A 15,587-nucleotide genomic window follows, 5' to 3' on the forward strand; every position below is an offset into this window, starting at 1 on the left:
GCCCCTACTTTAGATTCCGAACAATTGTGGTGCTACTAGAGAACTAAACTGAGCCTTATTTCTATATTTAATTAGCTATCGCCTAATATAAAGATCTGCAAAGCGTGCGAACCCAACTTATTGACTCCAAATCCCCATTCCTGTAGCACAATAAGTAGTTTATAACAGGTCATAAAAAGCCAGTAGAGTCCTTATCTAACCTATACTGTAAGAGACAGATCATAGCAACCATCTTCTAAACTATGGACATTCCAAGAAAGTCCTAAAAGAAATCAGGAAGTTGAACCAGGATCAACTTCAAGCAGTTAAACTCACAAAATATCTGCTGGTAACTTTACAAATAAAATCTGCCATACAGATTTCCAAAATGGAAAAATGATTGGCTAATAATGAATATACATCTCCAATCTAAAGTAGGGAACTAGCAGTTGAGTAAAATTTAAGGAAAACTGTATAGAAAAGGAAACACAGACTTTATTCTACACCAATCCACTTTCCAGCTCTTGTTCATATAACCAGGTTACAAGTACGGCAGGATATAACCTCATATTCATCATAGCATAGGTATCTATCAAGAAAATTAACGAGGAAAGTGGACAAATTACCACACAATAAACTTCTACCTTTTCTAGGATTATTAAAAAAATTATTTTCTAAAATCCACTAAGGTCTCAGTCACTATTTCAGGGTTTCAAGGCAAATATCCAATTAAAATTAAGGACTCTATCATGCACAAAGCAGATGCTGCACATGAAGCATGTTGTTTAACATACAAATAAGAGCAGTTTTTCATTTGCATAGAAAGCATAAAAACAACTTACGGACTATACATTCACAATTCATTTGGAACACATTCCAAAGCATCTGAGACCTTGAGATTTGCAGAACGCTCTTTGAGAAGTTTCACATCCTTCTCAGCATTAATCAATCTCTTACCCAGTAGAGAAACTGCATCCTCATGTAAATCAAATTTGCCAATCCACCCCTCTTCAAAGTCCTTAATCTTTTTCTCAATCAACAGTCTGTTAAGCCTCTCTTCTTCTTCTTGTTTTAGGCGCTGCTTTTCAAGTTCCATAGTGCTCAGAACTAGCCCCCCAGACCCGCTAACATCCTTGTAAAGTGGTTCATCAGGAAGCGGACAACATGCCCTGTATTCAGCGAAAGCTCGGTTTGTTTCCTTCAAAGCCTTTCTGTATCCATCTAACAGATTTTCCATCATATAGAGCTCACGCTCAAGCCTATAAACCTCCACCTGTCTCTTATGCTGCTCTTCATACTTGGCCTTATGCAAATGTTCGATAATGCTCTCCCTACGTTGCAACTCATCAAGCAACATTTGTTGATGCATACTCGAATCTCCACATGCCTGTTCTTTTGCAGCATACAACATTCTTGCTTTACCAATCCAATGCTGCATTTGCTCCATGCACATATCAAAATCAGATGACTTATCAACCCATTGCCCATCAGTTCTCAACCGTTTATTGCTCCCATTCAAAGAATGATGAGAAAAATCATTGTCATGACCAATCTCTCTCTTGTTACCATTACTCAGAAATGATGAGACACCAGGAACCGTCTGCCTATCACCCCTAGACACAAGAAATTCCCCAGATGAACTATCACGAATGTGCAGCCCTGCTGTAAAAGGAAGATCTGGAGCTTCCATTGCTTCAAGAAGATTTGTTGAATTTACACCCTCCAAAGTGTCACCTTTTGGTGAAATAGGAAATCCTTCCTCATGATGTGGTTCTTGTTCCTCTTCTTCCTCTTCATCTTGACCCTCTTCCCCCTCTCCCATCTCTTCCTCATCTTCTCTCTCTTCTTCCTCTCTTTTATCTTCTTTCTTTTCCTCATCCAAATCAACAGCGCCAACATCACCAAGATTACACTTTCGTAAGAAATGATCCTCACCCACACCCATATAGCTGTCTCCATCCAAATCCCACTGCAAATGTTGATGTTCATCCCTCTTACTTTCCTCACAATTCATAGCATCATCATCCCCAACAGCCTCCTTTTCAACATCATCCTTAACATCATCCTTATTCATCGAATTATCCTGCCCACCAAGACTCAACTCAATATTATGCTCCTCCAAGTGTGATCCCCCATTAAATTCATCAATCCCATCAGCAGCAATCTTGACATCCCCATGAATATTAGGCTCTTCCTCTTCCTCCTTGGCGTCATCAACATCCATTTTTGGTTCCTCCTGCAACAACTCTTCTCTCTGGAATTTTATCAAACACTGCATATGCGACGCATAGTAACAATTCCCTAATTTCGGGGCAGCCATAAGCTCTTTCTCCACCATAAACCAAATCAAACCAGCCCAATCTACCTTCTCGAAATGGCCTTCTTTTATCATTTTGGTCCAGTTCAACACCTCCACTGGCATCATCCACGTATCTTCGTGCAAAAGCACCCAATTTGACACAAATTCTTCAACGAAGCCTATCGATTCCTTTGATTCTTTAACTTCCACAATGCTATCCTTGTCCTTCTCTTTCTTCACAGACAACTTCAAAGCACGGGCTAAGTCGGCCCGATTAACCCCAATGCGACACCCATTAACGTAGCTACAACGCGATTGCGAGTTGTAAGTGGCGATCAACTGCCCGATCAAATCGCTTCGCACGTTTCCATCGAAATCCAAATGAACAAAATCCCACAACCCAAGTCGCTTCAGGAGCTTTTCGTGCGATGAGAAATCTAGGGTTTTGTTGGGGATAAAAGGAATGGGTTTGAGGGTTTCAGTCAGTATCTCCAGCTTCTTCTGGGACTTTTTCTCTTGAGCGCGCCGTTTCGTGGCCGTCTTCTTGCGTTTAGTACCGCCGCCACGGCGAGGGCCAACACTGACCGTGGTTGCGGTGGTGACTTGGAGGTCAGTGTTTGGTGGAGATGAGGGAACAGGCAAATCTGGATCGTCTTGGTTAGCTTCTTCTTCGATTGGGTCTTCTTGATCATTGCATTTGTCTTGTGCTTGAAGGGTTTCTAAGATTAGGGTTTTAGAAGATTCTTCTTGCTGCTGGGGTATAGCAGGATTAGGGTTTTCGTTAGGGTCTGGTTGGTCTTGAGGATCCGCGGGGGTGGCCATGGAAACGACGACGGTGATTGTATCGGTAGCAGAGCCGAAGAAAGCAATTTGTTTAATTAAGGGTCAGACCAACCTGTTTTGCAGAAAGGGGTTGCGGGGAATACGAATAGACGACTCGAGACGGGACCGCATTTTAATACTTGTATACATGTTTCTCTTACCTTTTTTGCCTTCCTCCTAGTTTATGTTTTGGTCTGTGGTGAGGTAGCAACTTTGTAATATACGAGTTTTTTGAGCAATATGTAAGTTTCTTGGGCCCTAATGAGAAACTTAAGGGATGTAAACGGGTAGTCTATTATTATTATTATTATTATTTAAGATTTAGAGAATAGAATTGAATTTTATTTTTTAAGAAGAATAATATATTAATTAATAAATTAAATATTTAAGTATAATAATATATTTATTTTGTTTTAAATATTTTATTTTTAATTTATTTAATTAATAAGGTATTCAAATTTTATTAAAATTCAAATAAAATTATAAAATATTATTTAGAACTAAATCTTAATAATACAACACTATCCATTAATTATTCAAATTTTCTAAATATTCAATTAAATAACTCATTAAATCACTAAAATTATATAAAAAATAAATTTTATACTTATTAGTTTATAAAAAAAGAAGTTTCTATTTATTAGTTCATAAAAAAAATTGATTAATATAACAAAAATTATTTTCAAGATAAAGAGGATAAACGTTTGAATCCTACAAATTATAAATTTTTGAAATATTCTGTATAATGTTAATATATATATGTAATCGGATTTAAAGTATTTTAAGAGTAATATCGATACTCACCCCAACCCAGTCGAGTATTGAAAATCTTACCCAAATCTATCCCCTAATTAAATATAAAGTACCGAATCCTACGCTAATAACAATGCGTTTACATTCTTGAGAGACATATAGTGTCATTGGTCTTTTTTGGGCTCAAAGTTGGTCCACATATTCTCGGGTTTGAAGAGAGTGAGGACTGAGTTTGGTCTGGTCTAAAAAGTAAGGTTATAACTTGATTGAAAACATCGTTACAAATGATGCTTTCATGGGTAATTTGGAACTTGGTGATTTGTCGATGAAAAATGTGTTTTTGGCTATAGTTGGAACTTGGGGGGGGGAAGCAAATGCTATGTTTTGCCCTATTTTACTGGCTCGAAACAGAATAATAACGTGTAAGGCTCCAGGTTGATAAAAAAGTTAGGAAAGGATGTTTTCAACGGTAATTTGTAAATTGTGGTTTATGCTTGAAAAATGCACTTTTGGCTATAGTTGTTGTCATAATGTGTGAGTTCGAAAATCTAACTGTTTGATGTAAAAATTCATTAAAAAAAGATATTTTGATGTATGATATAAATTAGGTTTGAGAATATAATTACGTGTGAGCAAAGAATTAACAGTCTTTTAATGCTCATTTATGTTGATACCTAATTAGTTGTGTCATCTTTTAGTCTTATTAAATTCTAATTCCATATTTAATTTTATTTTTTCTAATTACTTTCATTAATGTGTACATTTTTTTATTATAGGCGAAACAGCACCATCATCCTTGCAAACGCCTAGTGGAAAGTTAGGTTTTGCCAAATTTCAAGCGCGAGAGTTCCTAGGGGTCAGTCGAACTCCTTGCTTAAATATTAATTCTTATAATTGAGTTAAGGAATCTCTTTTCCTTCTTCTTTCACATAAATCAAAGCCACACCAAATGGAACAACTATCCTTTTTGTATCGAAATGCCACTTCACCTTAAGTGTATGATTGAAATCAAAATTTCACCAAGGCACTCAACATATATTAATAGCAACAATTATCTCAAGGTTTCAAAAATATTATCGTGTGTCAACTTTAACACTTCATGTTTAAATCTAAAGATTTACAATTGTTAGTCCCGTTAGAGTGCTAGAAACGGGTGAATAGCACTAAAAGATTTATTGTTCAGCCCTTTAGTGTTTGAAGAGCTCTTAATCAACTAAATGAAGGGAAAGGTTAGAACTTGTTAAAATTACAAGACACCAAGTACAGAAAGGTAAAAATAAGTGAACAATGTATAAGAATATTCATAATAGTTCGGTCCCCTTGACCTACATTCACTACCTTGATCTCCCAATCAAAGATGTTCAACCCAACTTCACTATAGTAGTGGAATTAACAGTTTCACTAAGCTTTTACAAGGTGAGATTCTAACCCAAGCTCTAATCCCTTACAATAAGCTTTAGAGTGCTTCTCACACTCTAATTTTCCAAGAAAGAAAAGAAAAAGAAGTACAACTAAGTACCTTTACAAGTTTGGACAGATTATAGTCAAGTTCAAACACTTTTTCTAGATTTAGAATGAAAAACAAGTGTTTTTGGTGAAAAATATTTTGCTTTTTGCTCAAAGTAGCTATTTTCTTTTCAAATCTTCTTTCTTTGACAATTGGAGCTTCCTTTTATACCTGGTGAGTTAGATTTTTCTGTTGGAGATAGTTTCTAGTCGTTACAAAACAACTCTGATGCACTTCTAGTCGTTATTTTGTCCTCTAATGTTTAAATTCTAAAAGGCAGATAGACTTCGACTAACCGATTACAGGCAACTCTAACCAATTATAGTTTCTTTGTCCTGCATTATCTTGCTGTTGTGTTCTCTATTGTAACCGATTACAAGAGCCTTTAACCAATTAAGAGTTCTTTGTTTTCAGACTTCTCTTCTTCAGCAGATTTCCTCTAACTGGTTATGGCAGGTTGTAACCAATTACAAACTTTCTGTTTTCACTTTCCTTCATAGCCATCTTCCTCTAATTTGTTAGCTCTTCCCTTGACCAATTAAAGTTTTACTTCCTTCAACTATAATCGATTAAAATTAGCTTTAATTGACTAGAAGATCTTCGAATTTTGAACTTCTCCATTTTGACTCCTTTCAACGATCAACTATATTTTCAAAATTATTTTTGGTGCTTGAAAATACTAAGACCTTGTGCTTTCACTGATTAACCAGACCTCTTAATTGACTAACAGATTTATGTTTTACTTTAACTTATCATACAGCCATGCCTTAATTGATTAAGGTCCCTTAATAATCATTATTTGCTCTTTCCCTCTTAATTGATTAACTCTTCATTAAACTTAGCAAGCTCCTTGACTTGCCTTTAATTAACAACTTTTTTTGGGGTATTAAATTATATCCTGCACACTTAAATAACAATATTAGACATTAATGAATGAAAAATGTTTTGTTACCATCAAAAACATATGAAGTCAACATTCTCCCCCTTTTTGAATGATGACAAAACACTTCTAGATTAAGGGTGTAATGTCCATGTATAAAAATAATTTATGTGTAGTTTTGGGATTGCTTTTTCTGAGTATGTGCTCCCCCTAAATATATGCACTAATAAAATTATCCAACATAAGGCCACTCAAACACAGGAGCATATATACATATATGTATGTATATTCAATGTTCAACCATTTAGTATAAGTTCAACATAAAAATATAAAAACTCAACACAACATAAGCCACATAACCCATAGAAACATAGTTCAGCACTTAACACCATCATAAAACATATAAACCACACAAACATTATTCAACATTGTTCATCACAAAATAAACAAAAAAATACTAAAGCAAAGACAATGAAAGCATAACTTTAGGATCGAGTTCATCATTCTTATCAACTCTACTTCTTAATCATATTTTCTTATCTTTCTATTTTTCTCCCCCCTTTTTGACATCATCTAAAAAGGTTCTAATCTGAATCAAATAAAGGTGAGGATTCGTCAGTGCCAATATGAACAGTGAGAGGTTTGGGAGAGGAGCGGGATTGAGAGTATGAGGAAATAGACTAGGGGGTTGTAGGTTTAAAGGGCTTTTGAGTGGAGGTCAATGCCAATCTGGCAAACTTGCTTATTCTAAAGGTTTTGGTCTTGGTGGCCATAGTTTTCTTACCTTTACCAACAGTTTTCTTGCCTCCAGGATCAATGTTAATAGGTTTACCCTTGTTTGGAGGTGCTTGTCTTGTAGTTTGTTCTATTTCTAGTGAATCTGATGGAGCTTCTTAATACATACTTGCTTGTTGTTATGCTTGATCAGCTTTAGCTTCATTGATGATATCTCTTATGAAGTTAGAAATGAGATCTCTTCAGATTTTCTAAGGGAACTTATAACACTTTTTCCAACAGTTGAATGTTCTTTTTCCAATTGAGGTTCTTTATATTTTTCATTTTCTTCCTTATTCTCTTCTATGGTAGGTTCTTTTTCTTCTTCTTACTCTTTTGGGGGTGGTTGTTTTTCTTTTTCTTATTCTTCTTGTTCAGCATTTTTCTTTCCAAAATCCTCATTTTTAGCTTAATTCATATTTGGATTTTTAGGTATTTCCTTTTCAATTTCCCTGTCATGGCTAGAAGTAGCACTTTCAAACCATTTTATAGCTGTTTTTTCACTTGACTAACTTGCAGCAGAGACTAGGGCTTCGAGAACTTTGGTTTCCTTGGCTAGATTGAACATATCTTCAAGTTGTTGAAGTTTTTCTTCAATCTTTACCATCTTCTCAACTTGATCAATCAACTTTTCATTAATTCTCATGAGGAGATTAAGCATCATGTCACTTTGAAGAAGGGGTTGACTAGCCTTGGTGAAGGGTGTTGAAGGACTGCTAGTTGAAGAGGGCAGAGGTGTACCTGTTGTGATATTAATGCATTCATTCCTTTTTATTTTGTACCTCATTTTCAGTACACTACCCAAGAATATTCCTTGATCCTTGTTCTTCATGAGATCATACTGAAATCTTCCACTCTAGATTCATTTTTTTTTCACTAAAGTTGTAAGGATATTGCCAAATGGCAAATTTGCTTTGTCCCTTAGTGTAGTTGTTTTGTTTCTTTCCACCATGTATTTTCCCACATTCAGTGCGATTTCACTAAAAACAGCCTCCATTAGCCATAAATCCTATGCATTCAAATAACTGAAGCTATTACTTCTTCCAAGGAGATTAGTTGCTATGAAATAATGAAAATTTTGAGCTAAGCATTTTTTTTCTCACTGGCATAGCTTTTAGAGGGAAACTTCTCATTCTTTCCAATGATAACTTCCCACAAAACGTTAAGCTCATATTTCTCATTTTGTATTCTCCTACTTCAAATTTAGTCTTTAGGAATTCTCCTAGATCTTAAGCACTAATTTGAAAATCTTCACCATCTAAGAACACATTTAATCTATCATCTACAAATTCCTCTTATTTTTCCAGTTCAATTTTGTCAATAGCTATACTGGAATATAGCTCCTTAATTAGAATTGGACTATACATTCTATCTCCAAATGTACTGATATATCTTAATTTTAGAGATTCAAAATATCCTTCCAAATCTTCTTTTACTCTCGGTGAATCATTAAAGCTATCCTAATCCAAAAAATTTCCACAGAAAATTGTGGCATTCTCGATTCTCCTAAATCTATCAGCATGTATGTCATTTCGAAATCGAGAAGAAGAAACAGTACCTTTCCCTGTCGTAGCTCTTGCATTTGTCTGTCTTTTCTCTCTCTTTGTCATTTTCCTTTTGCTTCTCTTTTTCTTCTCTACTGAATGTACTTTGAATTTTCTTTTCTTTTTGGCGGAATGTGATGAAGAATCATCAGTTTTCCTTTTACCTCTATTTTCTTTGGCTACTTTGTGAGTGAAAGAAGTTTTTGCCATGGGATTTTCTTTCCTAGGGTTTCTCGAGTTTGAAAGGAAAATATAGAGAGGATAATCTAAGGTCTCTTGGATATTTGATTTTCAATGTAACTGATTCACTAAGTAGGTGGGGGTCTTTTATGGGGAGTTATAGTCGATTACCCACGTTTTGAGTGAGAATTATCTCGTACCACCTGCCCAATTTTTTTATTTTTTTATTTTGAAAAATTCCCTCACTGTAGCTGTAAAATCCCACCCCTGGGATGTTAATCTAATGAAAATTATTTTGCTAATTAAGGTGAATTATGAGTGTTGGAATGTAAGAAATATGTAAAATTGAAGGTGGTGACATGAGAAGTAAAATAATATTTTAATAATATAATATAATAAAAATAATAGAAGGCAATTTAGATTAGTTGAAGTAGGAGAGCCTTTGTACATATAAACCATTTGCAGGGTTAACTAAATGTAGTAAAGAGAAAACTTGAAATTTTACTGGTGAAAGTGGACTAAAACATAAAACCATGGGTTAATACCCATTATAAACTTATTTAAACCAACAAATATGGGTTAGTGGGGGACATATGGGTCCCCCACCATGTGATGATACAAAAAAGTCTGCAGGATGGAAGCACAGAAATGACTAATGCAAAGAGTTTCAGACTTGGGTAATCCCGCCTGCCTTGAAGGTGCATTGAATGGCTTTCTTTTCATTTTTCTGCCAGCTTTGGCATCAACTGTTTCCTTTGAACTCGAGTCTTGAAGATTTTGGTAAGTGTTAGAGCTTTGTTAAAACTACACATTTAGGTCAAAAACTAAGAGGAAGCAAGAGAGAAGTTATTAAGGAGATGGAAGGCGTTAAAAGAATTTTTGTTTCCTTGGAAACCCGAAGCAAAGAGCCCACACCCTGAGAGTTTAAACCACCACGTTTTTTAAGGAGGTAAAGCTTTCTAAACTCTATCTTGAAGCTAAAAGCTGAACGTATGGTAAGACATTTCATGTTTGGGCTGTTTATTTATAAACTCAAGCAAGTAATAATCATTTAATTTTTATGGCAGATTTGATATTGATGGTTGAATGATGCTGAAAGTTGAGTTTTGAAGGGCTAAATCATCAACTACGGTGAGTGCTTGGGCATATCTCTAGGTGATTTACTGTCAAGCCCTACTCTATTATATACTTGTCATGTCATTCATGTACTTGATAGCATATCTACATACTAGGATGTCTCAAAGAATCGTTAAAAGTCGATATTGTACCTAATGGTACAATTAAGTCGACTAAAACCTCGAACTAGTTTGAATAGAGATTTTAGGATATATTTGAGAGTTATTGAAACTTAGAATGTCTTAATATGGTGATTCCAAGTTCGAGGATTAATTTGGAGTCAAATTAGAAATTTTCATAACATAGGGGCAAAATGGGAATGTTGGATGAAATTTTTGACCAAGTTTGACTAATTGGACCATGATTTGAATTTGATAAATGAAAAATTTTAATTCTGACATTTTTTCGAACATAAAGGCAAAACAGTCATTTTACATGTCCACGAGGACGTAATTGGAATTTTTAGAATTTTACACCACCATAACACTTGTCAAGCCCATGAATTTCACCTATTATTATTTTATACTTTGGATAATTAAGAGATTACATGTGGTGGTGAGAAAATGCTTAATTGTTAAGTTTTAACCATGGACCAATCACGTGGTGACACATGTCAAGCTTTGATATTTTTATAATTTCCTTTATAAACTCTCCCATTTCACTCTTCATGGCCGGTCAAAGCAAAGAACAAAGAGACAAGAATAGAAACAAACCCTAGAGAGGAAAATTCAAGAGAAATTTGTTGAATTTCAAAGAACAAAGCAATCAAAGGTAAGATTTTTCAATTTTAGCTTAAGATCTACCTTTCCCATGCTTTCTTTTTCATTTTCTATGGATGAAACACAAGTTTCCATGAGGGAATACTTGCTGGCCGAACATAGGAAGAGAGGTTTTGATAGTGGATTTTGCTAGATTTCATGATATCTAAGTGTTTTTAGTTGTTTGATGATGTTTAGCATGAAAAACAAGCAAGAAAATCACATGCCCTTCAACAACCCTCTTTGGCCGAATATTATAGATGACATGTTGATGATGGATTTTGTTGTATTTCATGTTATTTATCTCGTAATTGATGATTTATGGTATCGGATATTGAAAACAGCTATCGAAAAGCATAGTTCCTTTAATAAACAACGACTTGAACAATAATGAGAAAATCATAGTAAATGGACTTGGATTTAATTCCTAATAATGTAGATGGATTTATTGGACTGTGTTAACACTGATTAGCATGTTAGTTTGGAATCAGAATGGATTTCGGTTATGATGAATTAAGTCACAATCAAGCTCATTGAGGTACTTTGGTGTATTTGGAATATTGGAAGTGTAATGAATATATTTGAAGTTGAATCGGATGTTTTGGTTAATTCAATAGTGTATAGTTCGAGTTAGGTCGAATACAAATTCAGTCCGATCATAATTGAACCCACGTAGAACACCGTCTGTAAGTGATTATTCGAACAATTCTCATTCAATTTCATACATTCATATAGAGCTTGAAATAGTTTTATAACAGTTTGGCACTAATATATTCAATTACGTGTCGTGTATTATGTATAGGTGGTGAGCCCTCTGATAAGGGTAAAGATATCGTACCTGAGGACCAAGAATAAGAGTACTCCAAACTCCCGCTATTGTGAGTAATCAAATGTTCACCTTAACTAGATAAAGTAGTTTATATTCGTTTTTATGATTTTAAAGAATAATGAACTTAAACCGTTGATTTTTATATTTTTTAAGTTAAGTGATGATTTTAAATGAATGAGATTTATATATTGTTTTGCAATTCAATGATGATTTTGGAAATTGAGTAAGTGGAGACTATATACTTGTGTTATCTATATATATATATATATATATATATATATATATATATATATACGGTTTGAATTGATGGCTTATGACAATGTGATGGCAAGAATGGCTGGATTTGTGGTTTGTGGATTATATGAATTGTTTTATTTTACCTTGACAGGCTGGGTAATATCCTATTAGCTATGTCATGTTATCGAAATTTTTATTGATTTGGTGGGTTATTTGATTAGCTTACTGCAGTGGACGGGTTTTCATGGACCAGCTTATTAGAGGGGCACGGTAAACCCCATTATATTTTACCTTAGTATGAGAGGCGCGGAGGATATCTCATAAGGTAAGTTTAGAGTTCACTTTACGCCGATCCACCACATGAGGATGAAACTCAGCCAACGCCAAGGAATGACTATATTTTAAAAGTAAAAACATGTTGTATGGTTATATGTTGTTTTAACATCCTTGGCGGACTCGGTTGGATGCCCGGGCCAAGGTGTCACCGAGTACGAGTTTTGGCACAAGCCAAGTTTTTAAGAGAATCATAAGCCTTGTTGATTATTTTGATGAAATGTAATTGTTTTATATTAATTGAAATGAGTTTTAAATGTTATGAATCATATTATGATGGGATGATTTAACTGTCTCCATTTACTCGGCTTTAGATGTTATAGATGAACTTTGCTTACTCACTAGGTTTATAAAAACTCACCCTTTATTTTTACCCATTTTAGGCTCAAGATAATTTGTAGACAGCCGATTTTGTAGAGGGTTGCTTTTGGATTTGCATACTTAGAAATCGAAGGTTTACAGTCTTGTATATTTTCGATTATTTTGGGGCCCACATGTCATTGTAGAATATTTTTGTATACTTGGTTTAGTGTGCTATTATATATATGAATTTATTTTGCTCTTATGCTACAAAAATTGTTTATGCAGGATTCTATAAATATTATTTTATAAGAAAATGAAATATTTTATTTAATATTTTATTTAGTTTGATTAGCCATAATTTCATTTTAAATGAATGATTTAAATTACTAAAATTATTTTTAGATAAGAAATGTATATTTTTCGATCATATATTGTATTTTCACCAGGTTTCAAAATATTTCGGGTAAAAATGACCAAAATACCCCTATGTGGCAAAAATTACTTTTTGTTTGTTTTTGATTTAAAAATAGTTTATATTCCCTTAAAACATGATATTTAGTAACTGTTGCTCACAAGGAAGACGAAAAAATTGATGCAAGAGCCTTACGAGGTTTCGGTTAACATTCTGGGTAATGAATGTCTATCGAGACATAACGGCGGTTGTCATGGGCTCGAAGGGAGTACCAAGTCGTGACATTTATATTAATTGGCCATAAGTTGAGTAGAGAAGCCTTGATAGTATGGATTTACAATGTGATGTTTGAATGCTGCTTCAAAGTTTGAGAAATAAAAATTTTATTGAACATTGAGTACAATTTCTACTGCCCTTGTGTATTAAGTACTTAATTTTAGAAAAAAAAAATATTGATGAATGCCAAATATGGGTTGTAAGGGACTGTTGAAGTGGCACTTTGATTGCTAGAAATTCTACCAAAATTTGTGGCCGTGAACCAAAGGCAGACTTGTGAAATTTTGAAGAGAATAATTGAGTTGGAAAAAAAAATTTAAATCAACGAAGCTCGGATAAATTAAAATACACTATCCTGAGGCATTGATGACATGAGGGCTAGGATGATGATGTTGGTTTGAAAAAAACTGAACATTGTGGTAGAATTAAAACGAAATTAAGCTAAGGCTCAAAGGATAAATATTGGTGAGAAATCCCACCAATTGAGGTGAGTGGGCGTTAAATTTCAAACTATATTCCTATAAATATTATATATGTTAGATTTGATAGTTAACAAAATTGTAGAAAGCATGAGTTGATAAAAAGCTCTAGATTGTTTGTGATTGTGACAAGAATTTTAAATCTGTTTTTTTTTCTCTATATTATACATAAGTATATATATCTACCTGCTTTAAAATACAAGGAAACAAACCTTTGACTAGCTTTTCACTTCAAAATCATGCCTTGCAAGCTTGTGTGATGTTTAGGCCAATGGCCATTACTTGAATCATTGAATTTAATGATAAGCTATCGATTTCACTAAGCATGCTAATTTGATGGATAAACCATGCCTTTGAATAAATTATGCATAACATTCAATTTAGGATTATATTGTTTTTTATCTATCGTGTTTTTCAAATACATTAAATTACAATGATTTTCATTTTAACGTGATTGAGATACTCTAGGGTAGGACCTGTTACCACACTAGGTTAAGTGTGGTCTTTGTGCACAAAGTAGTGATTGTTGATTAACAATATTTGATTGTAAAAGGGGACCTGAAGCCTCGATTCATATTGGGTGGCGTGGGCAATTCCCACGAGTAAGTAAAGGGGGACCTAAAGCCCCGATTCACATTGGGTGGCATGGGCAGTTCCCACGAGTAGGTAAAGGGGGACCTGAAGCCCCGATTTATATATGGTGGCGTGGGCAGTTCCTACGAGTAGGTGATGATGTTTGAGAAAGTAAGCCTAAGGGCTATACTAAACCTACCCAAAGATGATGCTCACTTGTTGATTTTTATTATACATTGCATGGCATTAACACTTGAAATTTATCATTGAATGGCAAGTGAAATTTACGTATTCATTGGTGACTAGTTATTTCACATTTTTATGTTTGAGACTTTTCATTCTATACTTGCCATTGGATTTACTGTTGACAGAATATTGAAGTTGAAAGATTTTCTAGCATTCTAAATATAATCGCTTTCATATGTATTTACTTGTGATGCATTATTCTTAAGACTTGCAAGGTATAAAAATCTCTCAATTTAATAGAGTATGTTTTCAACGCTTACTTTTGGATTTATAAATATTCCATTTTTATGTTTGTTTCCCTTCCTCGCCTACTCACGGAGCCAATGATCACTGAGTCTGTGAGACTCACCCACGTTATTTAATGTGCAGATAAATAGCTAGTTGGGGACATCATTGGCGAGGAATCTTTTTGCAGCTGTGTAGGTAATGGCATCTCCTAACTTTCTTTGCGTCGCTCTGCTGTCTAGTTGTCCAGTCATTTTAAAGTTGTAATAAATAATGTGTTTAGAACTATTTTGAGACTAAGATCTTTAAATATTGTAAATTAAAAATGTGGAGTTATGCCATCAAAATGCTTTGAATTATTACTTGCTTATTATTATTTCGATGTGAATTATGGATGAGACAATGATATTGATGATTGACAAATTTAGTTAGAGTAGTAATGAAAAATGTGAGGAAAATAAATACAGGTGAAATAAAATGCTTAAAAAGGCTAACCGGGTTGTGTAGGTTTATTTATATGACTTGTGTGCCGATAACGGCCGTGTGAGTGGGTTGTTACAATAGTTTCTCTTTTTTTCCTTTGAGCTTTCTCCATCATTCTCTTTCATGTCCAAGTCCATTTTCTCCATTTTCTTCTCAATATCATCTGCATCATCATCATCAAGTACTACCTTTCTTTGTGCAGCATTAGTCTCATCAAAAGCAATATGAATTGACTCTTCTATTACTAAAGTTCTTTTGTTAAACACTCTATATACTTTAGAGTTCAATGCATAGCCTAAGAAGATTTTCTCATCACTTCTAGCATCAAATTTTCCCAAGGTATGTTTTCAATTATTCAAAACAAAGCATTTGCATCCAAAACTCCTTAAGTGAGAAATATTTGGTTTTCTTCCTTTGTAAAGCTCATAAGGGATTTAGAAATCATGGCTTTAATGGAAACTTTGTTCAAAATGTAAGCTGTATTCACTACTTTAGCCCAAAAATATTTGGCAAGTTGTTTTCACAAAGCATTGTCCTTGTCATTTCTTTCATGGTCCTACTTTTCTTTTAACGACTCCA

At 34.2% G+C, this 15,587-nt stretch overlaps 1 protein-coding gene across 1 annotated transcript; it reads right to left on the bottom strand.

Moving 5' to 3' along the window:
* Positions 1 to 601: 601 nt before the first annotated feature.
* On the bottom strand, positions 602 to 3,283 carry LOC18612969 (uncharacterized). The gene has a single exon (XM_007049966.3). The coding sequence runs from the start codon at positions 3,098 to 3,100 to the stop codon at positions 833 to 835; it is 2,268 nt and encodes a 755-aa protein (XP_007050028.3). The 5' UTR covers positions 3,101 to 3,283; the 3' UTR covers positions 602 to 832.
* Between the last annotated feature and the right edge of the window lie 12,304 nt (positions 3,284 to 15,587).

Source organism: Theobroma cacao, chromosome 1 (assembly GCF_053813885.1).
Source record: "Theobroma cacao isolate CCN51 chromosome 1, ASM5381388v1, whole genome shotgun sequence".
Lineage (NCBI taxonomy): Eukaryota > Viridiplantae > Streptophyta > Magnoliopsida > Malvales > Malvaceae > Theobroma > Theobroma cacao.